Source organism: Pygocentrus nattereri, chromosome 18 (genome assembly GCF_015220715.1).
Source record: "Pygocentrus nattereri isolate fPygNat1 chromosome 18, fPygNat1.pri, whole genome shotgun sequence".
Classification (NCBI taxonomy): Eukaryota; Metazoa; Chordata; class Actinopteri; order Characiformes; family Serrasalmidae; genus Pygocentrus; species Pygocentrus nattereri.
This window is the reverse complement of record NC_051228.1, coordinates 29867904-29892758: the sequence shown is the minus strand read 5'-3', so window position 1 is coordinate 29892758 and position 24855 is coordinate 29867904. Positions and strand designations below refer to the sequence as shown.

Here is a 24855-nt window from a genome sequence, read left to right as displayed (position 1 = left end):
AAAAGGTTCTTCACCCTCACACATTTCATTTACAAAAAAGGTTCTCCATTAAAATATGTTTTAGGGAATCAAATAAAACAGTCATCAAATCTCCAGAGACATTACAAGAAATTACTATAGTCACATGCAAAAGTTTGAACCCCCTTGTCAAATGACATTTTGTTGATTTCAAAGTAAAAGTTACTGAATTATGTAATGGATTAAAATAGCAGCAAAGTGATTTCAAACTTTTGAACTGTAATGATATATTAAAAAAAATAAAGCTGATTTGGTCATATTGAAAAAAGTCTATGTCCCAAATAAAAAAGGTAGTGTTTTTACTGGGCTTGGTCCCCAGCTGTGCAAGGATAGATTGCTTCTGCCTGGAGCAGGGGGATGCTGTCAAGTCCCACTGCCAGCTGAATCATCTACTGACAAAGAGCTCAGCTCTTTCTCTCTCGCTCTGCTCTCTCTCTCCATCACACACACTCTCTCACGCTCTCTCTTGCTCAGTGCAGAGAGAGCAGGCACTCAGTGCAGCTGTGTGTCCACGACTACAACTACTGCACACAAACGACAAGAGCGAGCGGGATAAGAGGAGAGAGGAAGAGAGAAAGAGCGGGCGAGAGACAGAGAATGACTGCCCACCTGAGCAAGCAGCAGAGCTGTTGTTTGGAGATGCACAGCAGCCGTGAGCCAGAAGCTCCGTGCTCATGCGGCTGGCAGCAGGACGTCCAGCACGGATACAGTTGCCATTCGTCTTCCTCGCCAGCCATGTCCATGTCCACACTGCCACGGCAGAGGGCCAAGCTGACCTCCTCACGCTCCGAGAGCTCGTGGAGAAGCCCAAGCCGAGGGGCCGTGCTCCGGGCCAAGGGGGGCAGCTGCGAGCTGTGGGGTGAATGCAGCTGTGCCCAGCACAGCTGGAGGGAAACGTATCAGGTAAACCTGTGATCCAAGAGAGAATGAGAATCAGCTTTATTTCTAAACGTTTGTTACATGTAGAAGGAATTTGTCTGGGTGAGTGTGCACATTTAATCCTTAAATACTGAGACGAAAAGCAGCTATTTCTGCCTTTTAATATACCCCTTCCTAATAATAACATGCCGTTGCTGCATTTAGTTTGACGTGTAACAACTACAATCTAAGCCGTAAATTTGTGAATTTTTCCTTGGTTTATGTTTCAAATGACTATTTCCAGTGAGAAAATGTTTGCATAGGATTAGTTTCATGCTCCAGTTCACTTTCAGTGTTTTCTGATTAAACATATCAGTAATAAGGCCTGGGCCATCTAAATTTTGTTTTGTGTGTGCTCGGCTGTTCAGGGAGAAACAATAAAGGCAGCATCGTGCTTCTTTTATATTGGAATGGAAAGCACAGTAGCACTTAGAAAGCTCCATTTCTAGATGCTGATACATTTTACTGTGGTCAGTGTAGACATGCATGTGCTACTCTGGGAATAGATGATTACTTTTCCTTTTTATTGTTATTAAGCAGGGGTTCATTGCTTAAATGGAGGTGGTGTCTCTGGTTCACATAGAGTTCAAATGTAACTTACTAGTTTGGTTAAATAAAGAATCTAGACTGTTAACTAATGTATGTAAGTAAATATAGAATTTGAAAAAATATGTTTGTAATGAATCTCAAATAAAAGTATAATCAGTTAGGGATGTAACATGAAAATTAAAGGTGAGTATATACAGTCAAAATCAGTTTTATTACACTAGGCATGTTTCATGTACCAGGACCATTACCATGTGTGTTGTTCTCTTTGCCTTTGCTGAATGCATGTGTGTTCACCACGTGATAGACCTGCCTTGCTCCGCCCACAATAGCAACTGTTGCTTTATGGAATATTAGCAAAAATCTCTTTCAACCTGATGAGAAAATGTAAAGCACTTTGTTTAGAGTTACCACTTAATGGTGACTATCCAGTTTAAAATAAGCATTTTGATTCATAAGCATTTATGATGTAGTTTATCAAAACTAAGCAGTTTATGTTGTGGCTAATCAAAACTAAGCAGGCTGAAAATGGTAACAACAAATTTGCGTGATTTCATGACATAAATCTACATTTGATCTATCCTAACAGTGGGCCCTTTCACATGCGTGCAAAAAAAAATTATAAATTAGTAACAGCCCCAGAGTTTATAAGCTTAGTTGTGTCCTTAGTTGTGAGATTTTTTGCCGGTGTTCTCAAACACATTTGAGAGCCAGAAGGCAAGACAATTAACAAATAAATAGGAAAAGTGTGAAGTATAAAGTATAACAATAGTTGCATAAGAAGATATAAACAATCTCAGAAGACAAATGATACAGTAGAGAGTAGGAGAGGAAAAGAAAGGAGGTGGGAGGAGGAAAGGCGACTTGGATTCAGCTCAAACTCAATGATCTGCACTGAGATTGCTTTGCTGTACATTAAGGCAATGTCAAGTCTTGCAGTACTACAATGCAATCAGCATAATGGCACTCTTTAGAGGGAAGCTGGAGAGGAAGTAAAATCGATAAAGTGGGGTTGTCTGTTCTCTGTCTCTGTACTCTATACCAGCTCAGAGGAGAGGCAGAGAAGTGTACACTGAGCACTGAGCTGTGTTCTGTACTGTGCTTGTGATGCTGATGGAAACTCTGGTGTGTTGTGTAATAGACGGCGGTGTGAGGAGCGCTATAGGCAGGCTGCAGTATGCATGACTACATCAGCTGAGGGCAGGGAGCTGTGCGAGTGTCCATGCTCTGAGTGCATTGTCCTCTGTTCAATGTGCAATGCACTCAACTATATGATATCTCAATAACTCATAGACATCTAGTTATTATTGTCCTTTTTCTACACTATTTAAATATAATAACACAATTACATAATTACACAGTTATATAATAAATTATGTTGACATTCTGTTTACATTCTCTTTGTGTGACTTTTGACGTTAGTTTTGATGCCAAACATGCAAAAATTAAAAGAATGTTTTGTTTCTTTCAGCAAGTTTTCATCTATATTCAATCATAACAAAATACATCGTCTTACACAAATATGTTGGGTTGTAATAAATCAATAATTTGAGATTTCAGTGTGGAATGGTGGTGTCTCCGTTTAATAAATTTTTCAATACAGCAAAATAAAAAAGAGTGACTAAAACGGTGACTTATGCTTAGGGACGCACCAATATGAGAATTTTTTTGGCCAATGACGATATCTAATGTTTTTCATCTATGTAGTATCTACTGATGTCAGTGCATAAACATTTGTACAGTGCATTACAGAGAAATATATAAAAGTGAATAAAACGCAGACAGGAGTCCAGCATCATCTTAATATTCTGCCCTTCCAGAAAACAATAAATACATCATCAAATATTGGTTTAAAACATCTGTCAAATCTTCATCTGATGATATACATTTTTAATGTCTGCTGATACCAGTATGATTCTGACATTATTGTGCATCTCTACTAATGTTAACATGGTTAATGTTTCCTTTTTGAGTTTGGTAGAGTACTCAAAGCACTTAGTCCCAAGCTTACACAGTAGTGACAAACTGAGTTGGTGGTGCAGTTCAACACACACACACACACACACACACACACACACACACACACACACACACACATCTAAGCCACTTCTTCTGGGTTCAGTACAATACACTGCAAAACAATGTAATGCAATATGGTACGATGTACTGTTACATCCCTACAAATACGGTATTGTCAAAGCTCTTTAACCCTTAACAAGCCATTTGTCTGCTGTTATGCCCAAGGTTTTATTACACATTTCTATAACCTAGGAATAGCTCCAGTAGTTGGCATTAAAGTGCTCGTAGTTACTGAAAAACCAACCTTTGTATGAAATAAACCTGGAATGTTAAGGGGTTATGGGACATCAGCAGCATTAGCTGTAGCACAACATAGATCTTATAGATCACAGTGTGTGAGATGTGTTGGAGGACCAAGGCTGCTTCTTGTACACACACAGGGTTTATGTTAAGTGTTTATCTCAGCTGCAGAGAAAATGGTCAGTGCATTTCATTTGGCAGCTGAGTGTGTATGTGTTATATATTTTTTTTCATGATGACAACACTGTTTAAAGTGTGTTCTGCTGAACTGCCACTCCATTTGTTTAGCAATTGAGAAGAAATGCGTGTTTGATCTGAACACGTTTCACGTGGTAATCATGTTAGTCGCTCTGATCACAGTCTTAAATCGTCACTGTTTATCACGTGTGGCTCCATGCTCGCTGTGATCTTTTGATAATGATGGTCTTTCATCACAGAGGTTCAGTACCTTCAGTTCTCACTTATCCGCCTTTCTGAAAATGACTCTGTTAGTGAAGGGTTAACTGATGATTAATAGTGTGCATGTCTTAATGCCTGTGCTGCTAAATTCACTCTGACACTCTTTACGAATGCTCATCCCAGTGCAGTCAACTGCATCCCCATTAACATATTCATTAAACATTAGAGTGGCTGTCACAAATTCGTCCATCAGCAGTGAAGTTTGCTGTCTGTCTTATATTGTTTGCCAGTGCTTTGGAGCGCTACTGTGAGCTGAGCCTTTGGGACAGAGCAGCAGGTGTGGACTCTGACCACAAGGCCTGTGAATTTTCAAAGCACATTATCAGATACAGAATTGTGCCGCACTTGACTTGAGTGAAAATGCTGGGCCATACGTCCGTTATCATCAGTTGGGTGATGGTACCTTATGCTTCCATCTCTTTGACTGTAGTGGGAAGAGAAAACTGTAATGGGAAAAGAAGATGCATTCTTCCTCATGTTTTGATACTGTTCTGGGAAGAGAACACTGTAATGGGAAAAGAAGATGCATTCTTCCTCATGTTTTGATACTGTTCTGGGAAGAGAACACTGTAATGGGAAAAGAAGATGCATTCTTCCTCATGTTTTGATACTGTTCTGGGAAGAGAACATTGTAATAGGAAAAGAAGATGCATTCTTCCTCATGTTTTGATACTGTTCTGGGAAGAGAACACTGTAATGGGAAAAGAAGATGCATTCTTCCTTGTGTTTTGATGCTGTTCTGGGGAGAGAAAACTATAATGGGAAAAGAAGATGCATTCTTCATCATGTTTTGATACTGTTTTAACAGTATTTTTAACCTGCCAACAGCACCATAGCAGACAAACTTCACTTGTGTTAAAACAGTTATAGAACAGGCCTTATGTTGATGCTGGGGAGTCTTCCAGGAGGAAATGCTGACAGGGGTATGTTCAAAAGGATATTGACACTGAGGACTGATGTCACTGATGTCCGTCAGACCTCTGAATGTGTTCATTATACCCAGTAGACCTCTGAAATTGAGTGTTCTGTAACCGGTGTCATGAATATATTTGGGATTCAGGGTCTAAGCAGGTTCTCCTGATAGGGAAAAATGAACTACGTTTTGGAAAATTGTGGCTTTCTTATTTTGTGAGAAATAGAATTTTCCAATTCATTTTGTCCTGTTTTCCCATTGAATATATATGGATCCTCTGAAATATGAGGTCATTTAGCAGTCTAAATATATTTTACCCACATGCTACAAGCAAGTGAATGCTCCTATGCATTACATAGATGTCACATCAAAGTATGTCTACTTTAACACTTAAATATTACATAACTATGCCAGATACTTGACTTTAGCAGTGAAGAAATTTCAAGGCTCTAACAACCTTGTGATTCAGAGGATCCAGTGACATTCAGCGGAAAATGTAGTTATGGAAAAATGTGTTGGGTTTGAAACATTTTCTGTTTATCACAGGGTTTTTGAAAATGAAATTTTTCTTATAGAGAAAAAACTGCGTAGACCTTGAGTTCCTAATATAGACATGGCACTGACTACAGAATGGTTACATGACAGAGATCCATTGGAAGGGTGTAGCTATCCAAAGCTTGGGTACTAAAATCAGCCAGAGGGTGCAGTTTCAGCACTCTGGACAGCAGCTTTCTGTGAAAAAATGTACTGGGTTTGGAACGTTTTTGTTGATTTGTTGAAAGCAATGATTTTCAAAAAAGTGCAGTTTGTTTTTTCCCTTTGAGAAATACTGCTTAGACCCAGAGTTTCTAATGTAGGTGAGATGCTGACTACTTGAGTGATAACAGGACTTCAGAGGTCTCTTTTGGAGGAGTACTAGTCTAATGGTCTTCTCAGATCCATTAGAAAGAACTTGATTAATGAGTGCCCCCCCCCCCCCCCCCCCTCGCCATGTGTTTGCTTCCTTCTGGGCAGAACACATAAAGCTCATGGGCGTGTTATGATGTAAGGCGCCTGCCTGGAGATTAATTGTGAAACCATACATTCGTCTTGTGATGAAAGCCAGGCAGGAATTACAATGAGTCTTATACTTTGGTATACAGACGGCGCCTTGGAGTGATATATGGGGCTGCTTATGGAATCATGGATGGGTGATTGTGGGTTGAATGCTGTTTGAGATTGGGCACTGGAGCAGCTCCCTGTGAAGCTCTGTCTGTCCACTAATTGGTCATTCGCCAGGGATAGGTCCCCCTTTTCTTGAGTTACAGTTAATCAGTGTCCCTGTGTGCAGGTATATTGATTAGCAAAGCATCTGAGTGAGAACACTGTATAAGTCTCTTCTTTTTTTTTCATCTGGCTGAAACCATGAATAAAAGACATCTTTTGCAGAGACACTAGGTCTTTTGAAGGGATCATACTGAGCTTTCCTCGCATTTAAAGCTTACTCTTATGATCAAAGTAGTTTGAGCTTAATGGAGATAAAGTTATTTTCCATTACGTTCACCTTTCTGAACAGCTTGAACAAGATATATATGTGCTTTCTGTATTTCTGTGTTTTTGATCATGACACCTAACTGCTAGGCCTGAGCAATTTGAGCATATTATCATCACAGAAGTCAATAGTATTTATTTATGGTATTTTTGTGAGAGAAATGGTGATCATCAACTCTGGTATTTGATTTGGCAAGCACATTTACTGTGCGGAAGAATCTGCTGTTGGTTCACTTTTACTCTAGAACTTTGCAGTAATCTTGCAGCTCGTAGTTTGATGAGAATGTGAGAGTTTGAAATGCTTAAACATAATCACACAACGTTTGCAAAAGAAATTGTTCATTTTCACACGTGGAGAAAGTTTCTTGTTTAACCCATTTGGGCATTAGAAGTCTTCAGCTGCACCATATGATCAAGTTACAAAGGATATAATGAGGTACATTGACTTTACTGTAGTGCAGCATTTAGAAGTCTGCATGAGACATTTATAAACTCTTATTCCAGTGGGCATCATTTGTCATTAAAGTTGCATTTATGTCAGGTGAAATGACAAACTTGGGTAAAGTGAGTTTCATTTGGCCATTTCTAAGATTTCAGCTATGCCACATCATCAGCATTGTCATTATGATACAGTTCTTGTATCATGCTGTCTGTTCTTCCAAAAGGGTCTACGTCACAATCTAGTGTCAGAAAACAATTGACCTGATGACCTGATATGTGATCTGTCAAGCAGCCTTTATGACAGATGATGCTGACTGGAAGAAGCCTTCAAAAATGTGTATACAGGTTTATGTCAGTGAAGCTCATTGTGAGCTTATATAGGTGTCATGTAGCCTTATGAACATTTCCCTACAGTAAATGGTTTACCCTTTTGAATGATAATATTGTATGTTGTAATATTTAAATAAGGATATACAGTGTTATTAATGCAAAGCACTGCTCTTGTGAAGCTCTAAAAGCTTAATGAGTACTAGTAGCACCCCCTTATGGAGAAGCTTGCTTAACGTGAGTGAGTGTGTGATCGAGTGAGGGAGCGAGTGAGTGAGCGAGCGAGCGAGCAAAGTAGACAGGTAGTTAGTAACATGCAAGGTCCAAAGACCTCTCTGTAATCTTAAAAGCACATACAGGGGTGCACAGCTCCAGTCCTGGAGGGCACAGTTTGGTGATTTACCTGCTCCAACACACCTGATTACACTTATCTGTTAATTGCAAGATTAAGTGGGTGTGTTTGAGGAGGGAAACCTCCAAATTGTACTAGACACCAGCACTGCAGGACCAGGGTTGTGGACCCCTTTGCTTTTTTGTCCTGAAACCAGCAGCAGGTCTTTGATTTCATCCAAACACATATCTTTGATAACCCTGAAATTACTGAAGAGAGCTGTGATATAAAGCTGTTGTCTCCACATTGAGACTTGCTGTTGTGAGTTTTTGGATTATGGCTGTGTCTTTCTTCACTGAGTCATCTTTGAGAAGGCTATATGTTCTTATACTTCCTCCTTCTCACTGCACCGTTCCCTTCCTGTGCTGTTGTTGATGGTATTTAACATGTGAGCACATGCTCCTGCATTATTGAGGCTGGTGCGGTGGCTCTATGTATAGAGTCTCTCTGGCCTAAATTATTAAGAGCAGTAAACTGGAACAAGTGCTGAAACTGCAGCTTGTCTTTGAGACTCCCAAAAAGCCGCTGATGTGTTTAACATATTGACTTTATTAAGACACCCCTTTAAACCCACTTTCAACCTGGGGTTAACATGCATTTGATAGAATCAGGTAGATTTGGCTTTTTAAAATGATCAAAACTTTTTTTTTTTTTTAATCTCTCACGATGGTTGAGAATGCTTCACCATTGACATTTCCATGTGCTTCTCATGATCCAAACACACTGAGTGGTGTTGAGGTCTGGACTCTAGGGTGGTCACTTCAATGTCCTGAGAACACTAGCAGCTTTTTCTTTTGATTTTGCAGTTTTTTCCTCTTTTGTCTCCTTTATTTTCTCATTAACAGCTCTTAGCTATTCGTCCTTTCAGACCTATAGCACTAATCTGTCTTCTCACAGTGAAAGGTCAGACAGAAACATTTGTGAATGTTTTCAGATTAAAGCAAGATCAGAGCTTGATTTTCTCTCAAAGATGAAAGCTTTAAGTATTGTTTATCTGATTGGTGTTTTGGTGGTCTACCAGTCTTACACAGTTGTTAGGAGTCCCATTTTCTTCTGTATCTTTTAAGAATTTTAATTAACTGCAGTTTTGTGACCTTTTTTTTTTCCTTTGACTTTAGCTTCCCATGTTCCTTATATCTCCTCAGAAATCTCTTGTAAAAAAGGAATAAATTGTACATAATAGCTTCTGTGGGTTAGGTAAGTGGGAGTCTGCAGTAGATGGGTGAGTTCTGTACTACAGACTGCAGTCCTTTTAGCTGTATTGTCTACGTTAGACTAAACAGTCTGGGCTAAATTCAGCTAACATGTCGGTTAGGTACAGCTTGTTCTGCTTTAGACTGCTGGATATATTTATATCTGCCCTCAGACATTTTGTTTACCTGTTTGTTCAGAAATTTCCACTTAAACAGAAATAGAGAGGAGTTTTTTTTATGATTAATCATAACACCCACAGCGCTTGCTTGAGGGTGGCTGAGAAAAAAAGACATCTGGGAAGCATTTACAAGCATTGCATCAAACAAACTAGATTATCATCATATTATCATATGTCAGAAAACCTTGTACATATCTTTAAAATGGGCATTTCAGACATATGCGTCTATGAAATGCCCATATAGAATGATGAAAAACTGAAGCTAAATTTAATGCAGAGTCACCACATTTCACTTGTTTAATTTCCAATCAAAATGGCTTTTAAATACAAGTTATTTGTTTTTCAGGGGTTATTTCAGAGTAGATTATTAAGTGAAATCCTCTTGTGCAATACTGTATGTTAAACTAAATATATTTTATAATGTTCATAATCATTATATTAATTTGGAACCACTTCTATTGGACCATCCATTCATCATGAAATATTTAAACAACATAAAGGGCAGCTTCCATTTTGAAATGGCATAAAAATAATAAAAACTGAAGAGAATAAGTATTTATACAGTATTTATTTATTTATTTATTTGTAAGTATTTATATTATAAGCAACATGTATATCAACTCTTTCTCTTTACTCTCTATCTCTTTGTCTCACTCTCATGTTCTCTTAAGTAGTCCATCCATAGTGCAGAAGGTTTGCAGATTTTTCAGAGGGAGTTCTGCCCCAGTTTGGTTGCTCTTGTAAGCCCTGTGGGAGTTACATGCAGTGTTTCCAGTGTCTTTACCCATATGCTACAGAGGTGCCCTCGCACTGCACGCATACCCACTCCTCCAAATGCACTTTTAACTCTGTTCTACTCCCCACTCCTCACAGAATCCCCCACACACCCTTCTGTACCACACACATGCTCTGACTCTGCTTTGCACATGCAACACACTCTGTATCTCCCTCTCAGCACATCTAATACCTCCCCAACTGCACATAAACTCTTCAGAGCACTAAAAAGACACTGTGAAACCAGAATTTCCTTTTAGAGGGTTGGGTACAGCTTGGGAGCTAGAGACATCACTATATTGAAGTTGACAACTATCAGCCAGCAAACAATCCCATTTCATCATGGCCATCGCAACCAGAGATAAAAATGAAACTTTAAACACATTATGGGATTGCTGACCTCATATTTAATGCAATGTCTAGTGCGAATGGCTGATATTACAATTTTCTTGTTGCTTTTCACACTCTGCCAAGTAGCTTAACTAGCTTGCTAAAGGTCAATCATAAGCCCATTTTAGGAACTAGCAAGCCAGAAAGCCAGACCCATTGCTATAATGAAGGTGACAACCACCAGTATGCCAACTAGCCTACTTCGTTCATTTACTAATGAAATTTTAAACACATTAAACATTAAAACAAATGAATTTTATTTATTACTGCCAGCTAGCTTACCTAGCGTACTATAGGTTGGTCAGTAGCCTAAATTAAGAACTATCGAAGCTCAGCTAAGTTCCTCCAGTTTGCAAACACAGTCAAGCAGGGTAGTCACAACAAAGAGCTGTGAGGTTGCCAAGGAGGTAGTGTCCAGCAAAAATTTGAGTGGACTGGTACTCACCTTTGTTTGTTTAAGGTGGAAAAAGGCAGAAATGTGCAAGTGCTCACAGCCCTTTGGTTCATCCTGTATGACAAAAAAACATTTTCATTGGTATCAGTGGCCTTTTTTCTTTTGAGCAGTTGGGACTTGACCTCCAAGTGAGAGGGCCTAAACTACCCTAAGTGTCCCTGTGACCATCTCTTCCTTCTCTATCTATTATTTTACCCTGAAGTATAGATAAACACTGTGTTGGTGACACAAAATACTGCAACATGAGCAGAATGCTCTATTTTCTGTTCAGTGTGTGTGATTATGCCATTTAGAATGATATGTGAGGTCTGTGGGGGAAAATGAATTGAGAGAAAAATAGCTATTATCTTCCTCTGATAGTTCTTCATCTGTTTACCCAGCTTTCAATTAGATTGTCTTTTGCGTCAGCCATGGAAACGAGTAGTGCTGCTTATATAAATATGACAGTCTTTCCATCTCAGCGAGTGAACTGAAAACAATGTTAGGTTCTGTGTGCTCAAGGTGGTATGTCTTTCTCTCCTTTGCTCCTCAATTAGTCTCTTTTGTTGTCTTTGGCTGGAGATAATGATTGTTGTATTCTCCTTTGATCAGCTTTTTTCTATTATTAGTTTATTTTCTGTATTATTTATATACTGAGTAGCCTTTTTTTCTGGTAGTGTAGAAAATCCCCCCCCTTATATATGATCCCTATGAATCTCAGGTTCAGAAAAATTTATTTCAAACAATTCGTAATCACAAAGAGTGATGACAACACGTGACTTTTCTTTGTGGGAAAGGATTCGTCACCCTTTGAATTCAGCCATGGTGACGAGCAGAGCTGTGAAGTGTTTCTTTTTGCATCTTACTTGTAGAACACTTGTATCACCCCGCACACCAAGCAGCCTGCTCTATTAAGCTGTTACTAAGCACATCAAATACTGGTCCATATGACCTCCCTCCTCCATATAGTACAAGAAAACTTTCTGTTCATGTTTTTTCCCTCAACGTAGTGTGAGTTTATGAGTGGGCTCTTGAGCTGCTCTCGAGAAAGTCTCTTATAAGCTTTCTAGAGCTTTTGAGAGCTTTCGAGAGACACCCAGTCATACTCTGTAATGTTGATCTGCTTGACATGATCTCCAGGATGCACCGAAGGCTTTGTTCAAAACACATTCTACATTTAATTTGCTTGTGTATCCTCTTCTGAAGCTATTCTGAAGTCCAGACTGCACTTTCAGAGCTCCTGAAGGCATCTAGATTTCCACTCAACAAGATTGCTCATCCTACTTACTCTTGGTATAAAAGTGCAGCGTAGGCTTTTTCAAGGATAAGCCAATATTGTTGGTCCCAGTGGAGATCAGTCATACTTTGTTTTTGCATCAGTTAGTTTTCCTTCCAACCATACTTATTAAAAATAAACTTTCTTTACTGGCTCTGGCTTGGATATACAGTTCTAGGAAAAACCTTAATTGGTATAGAACCTTTACATCATGTGGGGGATGTTTAAACATTATAAAGGCTACAAAAGTAACCTATTATGACACCTACATGAGTTTTTTTTTTTTTTTTTTTCTGAGCTGATATAAACTTTGGCATGAGTTAGAAGAAGCATTATTTAAAGGATGCCACACTGTAAAAAAAAGATTTGTTATTTTAACAGCTTACTTACAAAGTAAGTACTTTACTTACTGTTTAAGTAAAAAGTAAGTAATAAAGGTGCAGGAAAAAATCGATTCTTAGATGCATCGCAATGCAGATGTGAATGATTCTAAATCGATTCACAAATGTCAAAAATCCATTTTCTAAATAATTAATTTATAATGTAATGTTGACGGAGTGCAAAGGGTGGAACTTGGAAGTGGGTAAGTGCTGCGCCCAGACAGTCTGTGGTGGGACATAATAAAAACGCTACTGAATGAGTGAGAAATCCGACTGGCACACTGTTTAGGTCAGGAGTCACAACCCAAATGTTAAGAAGAGCCATTTTGTCCTTTCAACAAAAATCAAAGCCACATCGTGTAATTCCCAGTATTCCCAGTGTGTGCTGATGTCCTAGTATAGACTAAATAAGATGAATGAAAATGCATACTTACTTTGCTCTGCTTTAAGCTTCAGCTATCACCGCTTTCTTCCCATCTCCGCCAGAAAACTTTTCCTCAGAAGTAGAGCAGCTTATTGTAAAATGTCTCTCAATGTTGGGCTGTTTCACGAGGCTGAAGTCGCTTCTTATTCTCCAGATTCTTGTTAAAATTTTTCCGTTCCACCGTTCCAAATTCTGACTGAGGTGCTGAATGTAAATGCGGCACCATTTAAGGAGGAACGGGAAAATTCGAAAGAGAAGCGACTTCAACTTCGCAACTTTTTAGTGTTTGACAGCCTCTCGTGGCAGATTTAACGTTCCAGGAAACCAACTGCGCTGCTTATAAATGCCAATAAGTTCATTCGTCTCCAGGATGGCTGTAATGTGCTGCATGGACATCCATTACCACTGGATCTTATTTCACCATAACTGGGCATTTTATCACAGATGAGTGGCAGCAGCGTCTCATGTGCTCCAAGCAAAAGCAGTTAATGAGAGCCTTCCAGTTCACGTATCACATCACTTCCATTTGATTTATTAATAAAAGATATTGGAAGTAAATGCATTATGGATCATGACAAATACCTTGCTTTAAAAGTACCAAGTCGTTACACGGTGAGAAAAAAGAAATCCTGTATAGAAAAAAAAATGTTTTATAATCACATTGCAGCCCTCTGAATCGTAATCGAATCGAATTCTGAGGTGCCAAGAGATTCCCACCCCTAGTAAAGTAGCCTGCAAGCTTACAAAAATTTTAGTTGAGCTTCTATTAGTAAGTTAACAGTTACTGTTGTGATGCATCACTTCCTTTCCATCAGAGAAAAAAAGCTCAAGTCTTAGATGAAAGGCTTTTTGTGTAGGCGTGAAAATCTTTAAAATGAAGAAGTGTGTGTGTGTGTGTGTGTGTGTGTGTGTGTGTGTGTGTGTGTGTGTGTGTGTGTGTCTGTCTGTCTGAGCCTGAGTGCTCCTCAGACCATGTCGATAGAAAGGAGTTCTTAATTAGTTTCTCTCCATACTGTAGGCATCTCTCTCTCTCTCTCTCTCTCTCTCTCTCTCTCTCTCTCTCTCTCTCTCTCTCTCTCTCTCTCTCTCTCTCTCTCTCTCTCTCTCTCTCTGTGTGTGATTGAAGCAGTAGCTCTTGAGGCTGTAGATTCATTAATGCAGTCGGAGCAGTCTGCAGTAAACAGGAAAACTCTTGGCCTCTGTCATTGATTGTTCTCTCAGCAGTACCGCCCATGTCCCACCTGAGCTTTGTGGCCCAGGCTGCTTCTGAATGTTAGCTCTAGCTGTAGCCGTGTGTGTATGTTTTTGCAGTCTTCTAAGAGGCAAACCAGGGCTGCTTGCTGCTTCCACTGTAATGAAGCCCCTTTTCTGCTGGTGTGAGGTCATTTTCAGCTTCTTTTATGCTAGTTAAAAGACAGGATGATGCTGTTGCTAAAGCTTTGTGTAAGGAAAACATCCACTCTGTGCTGAAATTGAGGAGTGTGAAAGTTTGTTTATGCCTTATGGAAATATAAAACAGACCTCAGCCAATGTTAGCATGCTGTTAGTATGCTTTCTTTTTAGATCAGCAGTTCTCAGATTGGGAGCCACAGAAAAATTGGTACCACTTTAAAATAAGACCACACTTATAATGATTAATAAGCAGTTATAACACATGAATTAAAAGGGAAGAAAAAATCTAAATGTGAGGTGAGCTCACTATTAGGTACAGCAGATCACTATTGCAGTTTTTTATGTGTAGTTAATGATTTGCTCATTAATGATTTTGAGATCTTTAAGACCTAATTAATAACCATTATTAAACTATTTTTTAATGATTAATGAAGCCTTTATAATGGTGGTCCTATTTTAAAGTGGTATCAAAAAAATCTCAGAAGTCGAGTCTCCACTGAACTGCAATTGGAAATGCAGTTTGAGTTCACTCAGAAACAGCAGTGATTGTTGCTACTTCTATGAATTGCTCTAGGCAACGTTGTGGCTTCTGAGTGGTGTAACTGTCTTATTGCCTAAATAAGAAGTTGGGAGTAAGCCCTCACCACCCCAGGCTTGAGACAGGTGGAGTTATAGCCTGTGGGTGTGTCATAGCATTGACTAGATTGGGGGAGTAAATATCCTCTAATAATGTAAAGTGTAAAATTCATTTTTTATTGTACTAAGTACTAATTTTCCAAATTCTAATTTATTATGTTAGAACTAATTTTTAAAGAGAGCTATTTGACTAAACTGAGAAAATTGAGCTGTGTGTGTCTGAGAGAGGGAGAGCTCTACAGATGAGTGGTGGTATAATGAAGACCAGTATTGGTGCAGTGAAGCATCAGTCCTAACCTCAGCAATAGCAGAGGCATCTTTGTATTCGGAAACAAGGTGAAAACAAAAATTCATCTAGTTCAAATATTGTGTGACTAAAATACCTTTTTGGTTTTGTTGTTCATATAACTACATAAAAACAGTCAACCTGTTGTCTGTGCTCTGTGATCTCACCAATCATCTCATCTGTAATCCTGTGAATATCTGTGTGTGTGTGTGTGTGTGTGTGTGTGTTTGTTCATTTTGGAGTGTTACATTTGCTGTGTGTACTAAATTGGAGCACTGTTTATCAGTATGGCATCATAGAGCTGAGCCCCAGTGTTAACCATCACAGCTCTATACACAAGCAGCACTCAGTGGCCATTAATAGAAAATAGGACAGTTCACACATTGCCAACCCACTCTGATCTCTCTCCCTCTCTCTCTCTCTCCCTCTCTCCATCTTTTTTCTTTTTCTTTTTCTTTTTTGTGTGTGTTTTTTTTTTTTTTTATATACAGGCAAGCCCCGCACCAATTATAGTCAACACGGACACTTTGGAGTCGGTACCTTACGTGAGTTCTATTGTTTTTTTATTTGTTTTCTTTCTTTTGTTAATAGTAGTACTTCTTCTATGTAGTGAAAGTTGACCCACCTTATCAGAATCAGTAGCAGTAGCTTTTATATCATAGCAATGTGTGTGATCTGAAAAAATAGTCTGCATTGAGGTTTTATGATGTGGAGTGAGTTGTGGCTTATTTAGAAGCATTTATCTGGCATCTTGTGGTATAAGACAGGTCTCTGAGTTAAATTATAGATGAGTTTTCATGAATAAAACAGCCATGCTGGGCTGCTTATTAAAGCGGGACGAAAGCAGGGGCATTTTGCTGGCCATGGGAGTGTTTTTTTAAATTAGCATCAAACATGAATGCCTGTTTTCTGTGGTGTTTGGCAGCTGTGAGAGGTTGGCTGGTCTTGGATTAGGCTGGCTACAGACAGGTCTGAGATCAGTGGGTGTGAGGGATAAGTGAAGGAGAAAGCACAGAGAGAGAAGCAGATGATGGTCAGACTTAGTCAAGTATGAATGGACTTTGACTATTATAGAGAAAGAGCAACAGAGTGCAGGATACATTGGGCAACTGCAGTTTTCAAGTTAGGTGTGCTCCAGGGTATCAGTATTGGGACAGTAGTTTTCAAATTCCTATACTATATTGTTTTATATCAGTATGAGTTTTTTTGTTTTCTCAAGCATAAAAATTAGTTAGTAAACGTGACACATATACTCAAGTGAACATTTGGCTGCAGCAAGTCTTAGGTTAGGAGTGCCCCAAGGTTTCAGTATAGGTCCAGTAACATTTTCAAATGCCTGTACAATGCAGCATTTTGTCAGTATGATGTTTAATGATTGAATTTTCTCAAGCATTAAACTAAGTTAGTAAATAGAACACATGGACTCAATTGAACTTGTTTAGAAATGTTGGCTACATCTGCATGCACAGTGAGAGGAACATCAGTCCAGCCTAGAGCACTTGCAGCTGCAGAAATGTTGTATTCGCAAAGCTGGGCTTCCCTCTCTTCTGTCATTTACTCCAAAGCTGTGTCTTCTTGTCCTGCTTATCATTTTTCTGCATGGTAGAATATGTACCAAGATGAACTCTGGAACAGAACATTGAGTGCAGTAGTTAGGCTTAACAGCAAAGACCAGTGAACTGGGGTATTGAGCAATATTGAGTATAAAGTGGTTGAAACTGTTAATGGCAGTATAATGACTGTCTACCATTATTTTTGACAGGATGTCTGAATATCGGTGCTGTGTCTTGTACAGAATGGGGCTAGTGCTGGCAAATGCGATTGAAAGGATTAATTCAGTTTTAAACAGCAACTTCAGCATTAACTGCTCAGCAGTTCTATGAATCAATTTCCCAACAGACCTTGTAAACTGTCTTTCTCCTTTCTCTAGCTGAAAGAGAAGGGCTGCAAAGTTGGTAGAGAAGGCCACACTGTCTATGATGATGGAGTGCTTGAGCAAACTAGGTGTTCACACATACATTCATCTCCGACAGATAGAAGTTGCTAGTCCTTAGAGTTATACCCAACCAAGTGGAATACATTCATCTTCTTGTGCGGATCACATCTGATACTGAAGAGCAGTTAAGAAGTGCATGGTGACATTATGAAACTGTTTCTGTAGCACAGTGGCACTACTGGGGAATCTCTTCATGTTTTAGGATTGCTTTGCGGCTGAATGACCTGAACTGTAGCATGTCATTTTGTTCAATGAGGTGAATATCTGGTAACACTTGAAGGTCCCTGCTTAAGTACTGCTGCTTGAACATATAAAAAAAGCAATGGCCCACATCTGCTTCCATTCGTTTTTCTGATAACTATAAAACGTATAAATCCTATCTAGTCATTTGTAAATGCTGATATTTGACTGTAAATTTAAATATTCATTAGCTTTCATAAATATATGCAAGCTATGTGTTGTGAAATCTATTCATTGATTAATTTGGAACCTTAATCTAAATTTGGTGCTTTGTTAGATTCACACTGGACTTATGAGGCTGATGTTGCTAACAAATAATGTGTGCTTACACCCTATAAAATTAGCATGCCTAAATCACAGGCACGTGCACAGATAGATGCCAGGGGTGGCTTGAACCTCTGCCCTTTTGCCCTCAGACTCTGCAAGTGCCTCCACAGTTGACATGTATGATAATTGTCTTTTATCTGGCCATACTTCAAGATCTGTTTCAGGGAGGCAAGGCTCGGCATTGCCTCAGGAGTAGAGCTCATGGTTCAGCTCAAATTCCATTAGTTTAGTTACTCTTAGGGACCCCCTCTGGTATAATACCCCCACCTATGGAGACTTCCCCTCAGTAGATCTGACCTGTCACAAATGCACTCATCACTACAGTGCCGAAAACCCCACAAATAAAGCACTGATAATGTATTATCTGACGTAATGTAGTTATTTTGAATACCCAACAAACAAACAAAGTAGTAAGAGTCACTAACAACACAAAAAAGGTTTTATTGTTATGATAACAGGAGCTCATTAATAGTTTGATGGTGATGTCATTGTATACTCATAAGATAGCAGTGGTTAAACTTACAGCCTGGAGATTTGGGTTCAAACCCTGGTGTTTTTGACTGTTTGACAGCTGCTTCAGGTTCAGGTCCCCCCTTTTCCCTCAACCCATTCCGCCTCTAAAAGAATGTCTGTGTGCATTCCTTCTAAATCATCAGACATTTGCCTCAATTCAGATCGCGTTACAACAATATCTTAAATAGACTCACTTATGTTGTTCCTGATATTATGTCATTCGTGTCACATAGTATTGTCTACAAAAATGCACTGAAGTATGCCGCTATATTTAAAAAGCTTTGCATTGGACAAAAGTATCTAACTTCAGCCGCTAAGCATGCTTTATTCGATGGATTACATTTAGAGTTGATGTTTTAGCTCAATTATTTTCTTTAAGACAGTTTTGTCCTAAAGGCTTCAGTTGGTTTCATCTGCTCTTGCTGATTTGTGTAAAATGGAATGCAGCAGTAGAGCTTATATCAGCACCTGGACCTCAGATAGCCCAGCAGACTCAGTAAAGATAAGCAATTAAAATCCACACAGTGACATCTCATTTTGGCCCTGGTAGCTGCAGTTCTAAATGAATAGTGGGGATGCTGAGGATGTGAAGACAGTAAGAATAGCAGAGTGGTAATCAAAGCCCTGAGACCGGCTGAGCTGGTGTTTAACTGTTCTCGTCTCCAAATGTGCCCTCTATTTGGTACTGTGCTTGTGGGAGCTCTCCCTGGCTGTCAGGACAACCACCACTTCCCTTTCACTGCTGATTACTGCATGCTGCTCTATATTAAGGAGTGTTTGTTTTATGCATCATAGCCCAAGGAGGGCTGGATGTTTAGTGATGATGACAGATATAAACATGTCCAATGCCTTGGGCAGTGAGTTCACAGTGCAGTGAGAGATTAATCTCAAACGGACCCTTCTTCTCTCCTTTCTCCTCGGCTGTAGACCAAAGTGGGAGTTACACTTGTGGGGAAAATTACACGAAATAGCTAGTCTTCAGGCATTGTGTGTGTGTGTGTGTGTGTGTGTGTGTGTGTGTGTGTGTGCGCGTGTGTGTGTGTGTGTGCGCGTGTGCGTGCTTGGTTTTGTACCTTTTGGGACAAAAATGTTCCTGATTATATATAAAGAAAAAAGGGTCACCTACCTTTTCAGGACCAGCAAAAAGGAAGTACAAGGTTTTGATTCAGCAGTAAATATATACACAATGTTAGTCTCTATGCGCTGATAGCACAGTACTATGTAAACGTCAGAGATCACTCTTCATTTATTTACTTTTTAGTCAAACTGCCATTAAGTAAAAGTTATTCATTTTTCAGTAGATATTTCTTGCAAGATTAAATATAAGAATTCATAAAATTACATAGTCAAAGGAAATTTACTGAAATAGTTTCCAAAACCAGAGATCAAAATATCATTCAAAGATACAAAGAAAATGGATCTCCTAACAGTTATGCAAAGAAAATCCAAGTTTTTCTATCCAGCCTCTATTCTGTGGATCTGAAAGGATGTGTAGCTGTCAAGAACATAAGAAATTTTAAGAAAATAAAAAAGAAAATTGCAATGCAAATGAAAAAGCTGGTGTTCTCAGAACAATGGACTGGCCAGTCCAGACCCCAGACCTCACCATCACTGAACGTGTTTGGGATTATTTGAATCATGAGAAGAAAAAAAATGAACCAACTTCTAAGTACTGAACTTTGGAGGTGTGGAAAGCACTGCAGATTTCTTTGAAAAACTGAAAGCAAGTCTCCTAAATAGGGTAGTATTAAGCAGTTTAAGCTGTATTAAAGAGAAAGGGTGGCCAAACTAAATAATAACAAATGTGACAATATGTTTAGTTATTGAGGCTTCTGTGTAACTGTTCTGTATCTGTATGTAATTTCTACGTCTGTCTGACACTGAAACATGTATAATGTTTACTTAATAACCATTACTGTAAATTAAATAAATGCTAAAAGAGTGGTCTCTGACTTTTTCACAGTACTCTATAAATACGTGTGTGTGTGTTTGCTTGCTTGAATGTGCATGAAAGAGACTTTCTATGCGCATGTGTGTTCGTGCATGTGTGTGTGCACTCCCCTTTGTAAGTGTGAATGTTGGCACATTCACTGTGACTCACCAGTTTAATATGAGCCTGTGTGAGCCTGCAGTGTGGACGGAGGGCTGCTGTCCCCTCCTCTCTGCAGCTGCAGCCTCCTCAGCCTCCACTCAGTCCAGCCTAGAGTCTACAGCCTCACGATCCCCTCTCCCTGAGGACGTGCCCAGCTAAAGCACCACTTAGCAATGCAGATGTGAGCCCTGCTGCTGGGTTTTAGCTCCGAACTGCAACAGAGCCATGTGAGTGCGGGATGGGCTCAGAATGCTAATGCCACTCAGAGAAGTTTAATTGGGCCACTTCTGGAGCGGGACAGACAGAAGGGGCCATGTTTTCCTGACATTAAGGAAAACAACTTCCAATTCTGAACCTCCTGCATAATGAAGACTGGATGTGCTTGTGTGCTGCCTTTCTGATTATCAGTCTGCCCTGATCTGCTCCTGTGCTCCGCCGTTGTTGTTCATGATGATGAAGGCTGTTGTCTTTAATGAGTTCATTTGTTCTGTAACATTATTAGAATCTTAGCTCTATCCATCAGTTCACAGCCCTTCCGCTGATGATGTTGGTGGCTGTATTTAGCTGTGTGTGCTGATGGCGGATCAGCGCGTGTGCCCACAGAGACAGCAGGAGGCTTTCGAGAGCGCTTCTCCTTCCTCCTCATCTGCCCTTATTAGCTGGTGCCAAAGCCGGGCGCCTGCAGGGCCTTTTGCAAGAAAACAACACAGCTACTACTCTCACGACACACACATAATGCGTGAAATGGCCTCCACAGGGTTATTGTGCTGTCCCCCAAAGCTTTTAGAGTGAAGTCATTCCATTGCCTTGCAGATGTGAAGTTGTGTTGATGTTGCATCACATCAGCGTGAGAGTAAATGTGCTCTTTCTCTCTGGTGGCATCTCAGAATCAGTGTTGTGTATTACGTTATGGGAAGGGTAGATATGACATAATGAACCTCCTTTAATTACTGAAACATGAAACACAGGGCTGAGTCTGTGCTAGAACAAACTGATTATGGATATGGAACCTCCCAGATACGATTTGGGCCCTATTTTGGTGGATCCTGTACATTGTTTATATATAAAATACATTTAGCCTGTGATTTGTAAATATGTTTCATAAAATATCATGTAAAATTGTTATAACAATATCTACAAACACCTGGACATATACCCTTGCCTAAAAAGAAACTAGCTTTGATATTGTATGTCTGTATGTCACGTCAGGTCAGGTCAAGCCACTAGCATGAGGGGTTTTGATACATTTGACTTCTGAGGTCAAGATTCAGTTAGATTTTTGATATTATCTTCAGTACTGTGAAAAGTATGTCAAATTTATTTCCATTCAGATGGCCTTTAAGTACAGGTTGTTCATTTTTCTACTTTTAGTGCAAAAAGCATCTAATTAACAGAAAATCACACAAGCCTCAACAACTCAACTGAATCAGTTTTCAGTATTTAGCATGTCTGCTTTTTGCCTTTATTACAGCTTCCATTCTTTTTTGGAGACTGCTACGCACCTCCAAAGTTCAGTCTTAATTGTTCAGTCTTAAGTTTGTTTAATTGTATTTTCTGTCTCTCGCCAACCAAGTATTTCCAGTCCCTAATTACAAATGTATTCTCACTAGTATATAAAAGTGTACTCCATACCTCAGATGTCCAATCCTTTCAGTATAATATTAATCCTCTTCACAATCTTTTTTTTCCAGTGCTGTATTTTAATCATTACACGCTTAAATCATACGTCTTTACTTTATTGGATATATATTATCTATCTAAATTATTGTTTTCAGTGCAATCTTATGTAATCTTTTGACATTATTGGGAATTTTCTTATGTTAAAAGTTGAATTTTTTTTTTTTAACAGATGATGTAATACTTTTAAGAGAAGTTACTAATGTGCTCCTTCAAAGCTTTCATGTATTCTGCAAAATGCAGAATATAGATTAAAAATGAACATAGCATTACATTAACAAAGTGTATATAGTTGATTCATCCATTTGAAAAAAATGCAATCAATTCCCAATAATGTAAGAAGGTAATATGATATTATTTTCAAAATTATATTACATTATCAGTTTAGGTATTGCATTACATGATTGAGTAAGTTACCAAGTTAAGCGCACAATATTATATTTCTGGTCTTTATAACATTATTCAATTATTACACTATTGGGTTCTTCAAGCCTGGCTTATTCAGCAGGACAATAATCTAAAACATATCTCAGAATAAAACAACAGTCCAACTACACAAGCTGAAGCTTTTTTTAGTGGCCATCACAGTCCCCTGACTTGAACATTTTTGATTTTTGCATCAGAACTAGAAGTGTTTTTACAAGAGAGTGAGTGGAAAGACCTAGTTGGATACAAGAAATATTTGCAAGCTGTGATACTTGCCAAAGAGCATGTTACTAAATAGTACTATATTTTAACTGCTAAGTAGTTACTATTTTTATTTTTTTTTGTTTTGTGCATTAATGAAATATAAAGTAATGTGCACAGGCTGCCTGGGAGTCTGTCACTGACTGTGAATATAACCTGTGATCTAACCAGGTTTTAGATCTTTATTAGAAATGGAAAACACAACAGTCACTGACGGAACAAGCAGCATAAACCAGAATTGCCGGTCACCATCAAAACCAACATATGTTTCCATGACCATGCTGGGTGACCAATTAATGGAATTCATGCTGGTCTAAGCTTTTTTTTTTTCTTTTTTTTCAGAAGAGGTGCCAGATCTCTTTACCGAAGAAGTCTTTTTACAAGCATCAGATATCTGTGTTTCATCTAGAATGACCAAAGTTATCCACATTTTGAAAATGTTTAGGACTACCACAATACTAAAATTCTTTGGTTGACTAGCTTAAAATAACAGTATTTCAGACTAAATTCCTACCTCAAATAACCACAATTCACCACTGGATTTCAGTACACTTACAGTATGTGTCTAAAAAAGGTGTAAAAACCATATGACCTGAATGTGCCGGATTCTTCAGGCCTGTTAAAAGCAGGTCAAACTTAGTGCTCCTTAAATGTGTCTAGATTATGCTTGTGGAGATAGCTGTGTGTCAGGGAGTCTCATCAAGGTGTGCGTATGTGTGAGGAAGTCCTTTGAGTCAGTAAGTGTGTATCTAAAGAAGAGAGTAAAAAAGGGAGTTCATGGTGATCATAGCTTCTGGCTGACTTATTTAAACATGAATCATGAGACAGATTATTAATTAAACACACAAATAACCCAGATGACCCTCATTAAAATCTCACCTCTAAAGTCCATTATGTCGTCATCATTTCTCTCTAGACTCATACAGTAATTACATTTCTTTCTTTAGCTATCAGTGTGTGTGTCTGTGGACATGTGCATGTATAAGAGACTGCAGGGTTGAATAAGGGTGTTTGTGAAGCAGGAGTTGTTGTGCAGAAGGCAGAGTAGCCATAGAGATGATGCTTTTTAAAAGAGCAGCTAAATAGATATGGATTTGTGTGTCTGAGTTCAGATTGAAGCTATTAGAGTTGGACCACTTGCTGTCTGCGTTTCACCATGCTGCAGGAGGAGAAAGGAATAGAACCTGCATTCTCATTCTGCTGCAAACAGACGGTACATTGGGCAAGTAGACTGAAAGTTTCCTGTTAACACTGCAGTGACACTGATGTGGTGGTGGTGGTGTAGAGTAGTGTTTTTAAGCACTACAATGTCACTACTGCACTGAAAACAGTCCACCAACAAAAGATATCCAGCCAACAGTATTCTGTGGGCAGTGTCGTGTGACCATTGAAGAATAAGTACGATTACGGGAGGATGATTAACACAAACCGCACAGCAACAGCTGAAGCATCGCCTCTGACTTTACATCTACAAAGTGCACTAGCAAGGTTGGAGTGTCTAATAGACAGTGTATGGACACAGTGTTTAAAATCTAAGTTAGACAAAGTATGCAGAGTAACATACTCTGTTGTAGAACTATTGTAGAATTGCACTAATATGGTAAGTGGTGCTGATAGATGCTTTTAATGTTCAGTATATTTGATCAGTATATTTATTCTTGCACTTTAAGGCAAAACATGTCATGTTGTGTGCTAAATCAACTATTCGTGTGCTGCAAGAACTCTGCTGACATCATTTTACTAACATTTGTGTGTGTGAGAAGAAGGGATTGAATGAAGTGGTGAGTATGGAGGGGGGCACTATGGAAGTGAGAGAGGAAGAGAGGCAGGGATTAATGCTGGCTGATACAGCAAAACATATCACGATATCCTGACACCTGAAGACATTTTCACGGTAGAGGATATGTCTCACAATAGTTCATTTTTGGTTTAAGGTTTGATACATTGGAACTGACAAAAAGTCCCTGTACTGCTATATTTAAAAATTGCTATTGACATCTCTGAATGAGTATGGTTATTTTTATTCATTGTTTACCAATTAAACATGAAAGTGAGTTGTGACAACAATAAAATAATATCAATTTGCCTTCCACTAGGA

The 24855-nt window shown here is 38.9% G+C and overlaps 1 protein-coding gene across 30 annotated transcripts in view; it reads left to right on the top strand.

The window, feature by feature from the left end:
* The window catches only part of dlg2 (discs, large homolog 2 (Drosophila)), a 355760-nt gene that overhangs the window by 224091 nt on the left and 106814 nt on the right, over window positions 1-24855 (top strand). For 28 of the 30 annotated variants that reach the window (XM_017692671.2, XM_017692676.2, XM_017692665.2 and 25 more), the window contains one exon: window positions 15717-15770. The exons of 1 other annotated variant lie outside the window; for it this stretch is intronic. In XM_017692671.2, coding sequence (XP_017548160.1) covers window positions 15717-15770 — 54 coding nt within the window. Of the gene's footprint in view, window positions 1-476; window positions 922-15716; window positions 15771-24855 lie in introns of those variants that run through there. One more of the 30 variants, XM_037547052.1, reaches the window with a different exon arrangement.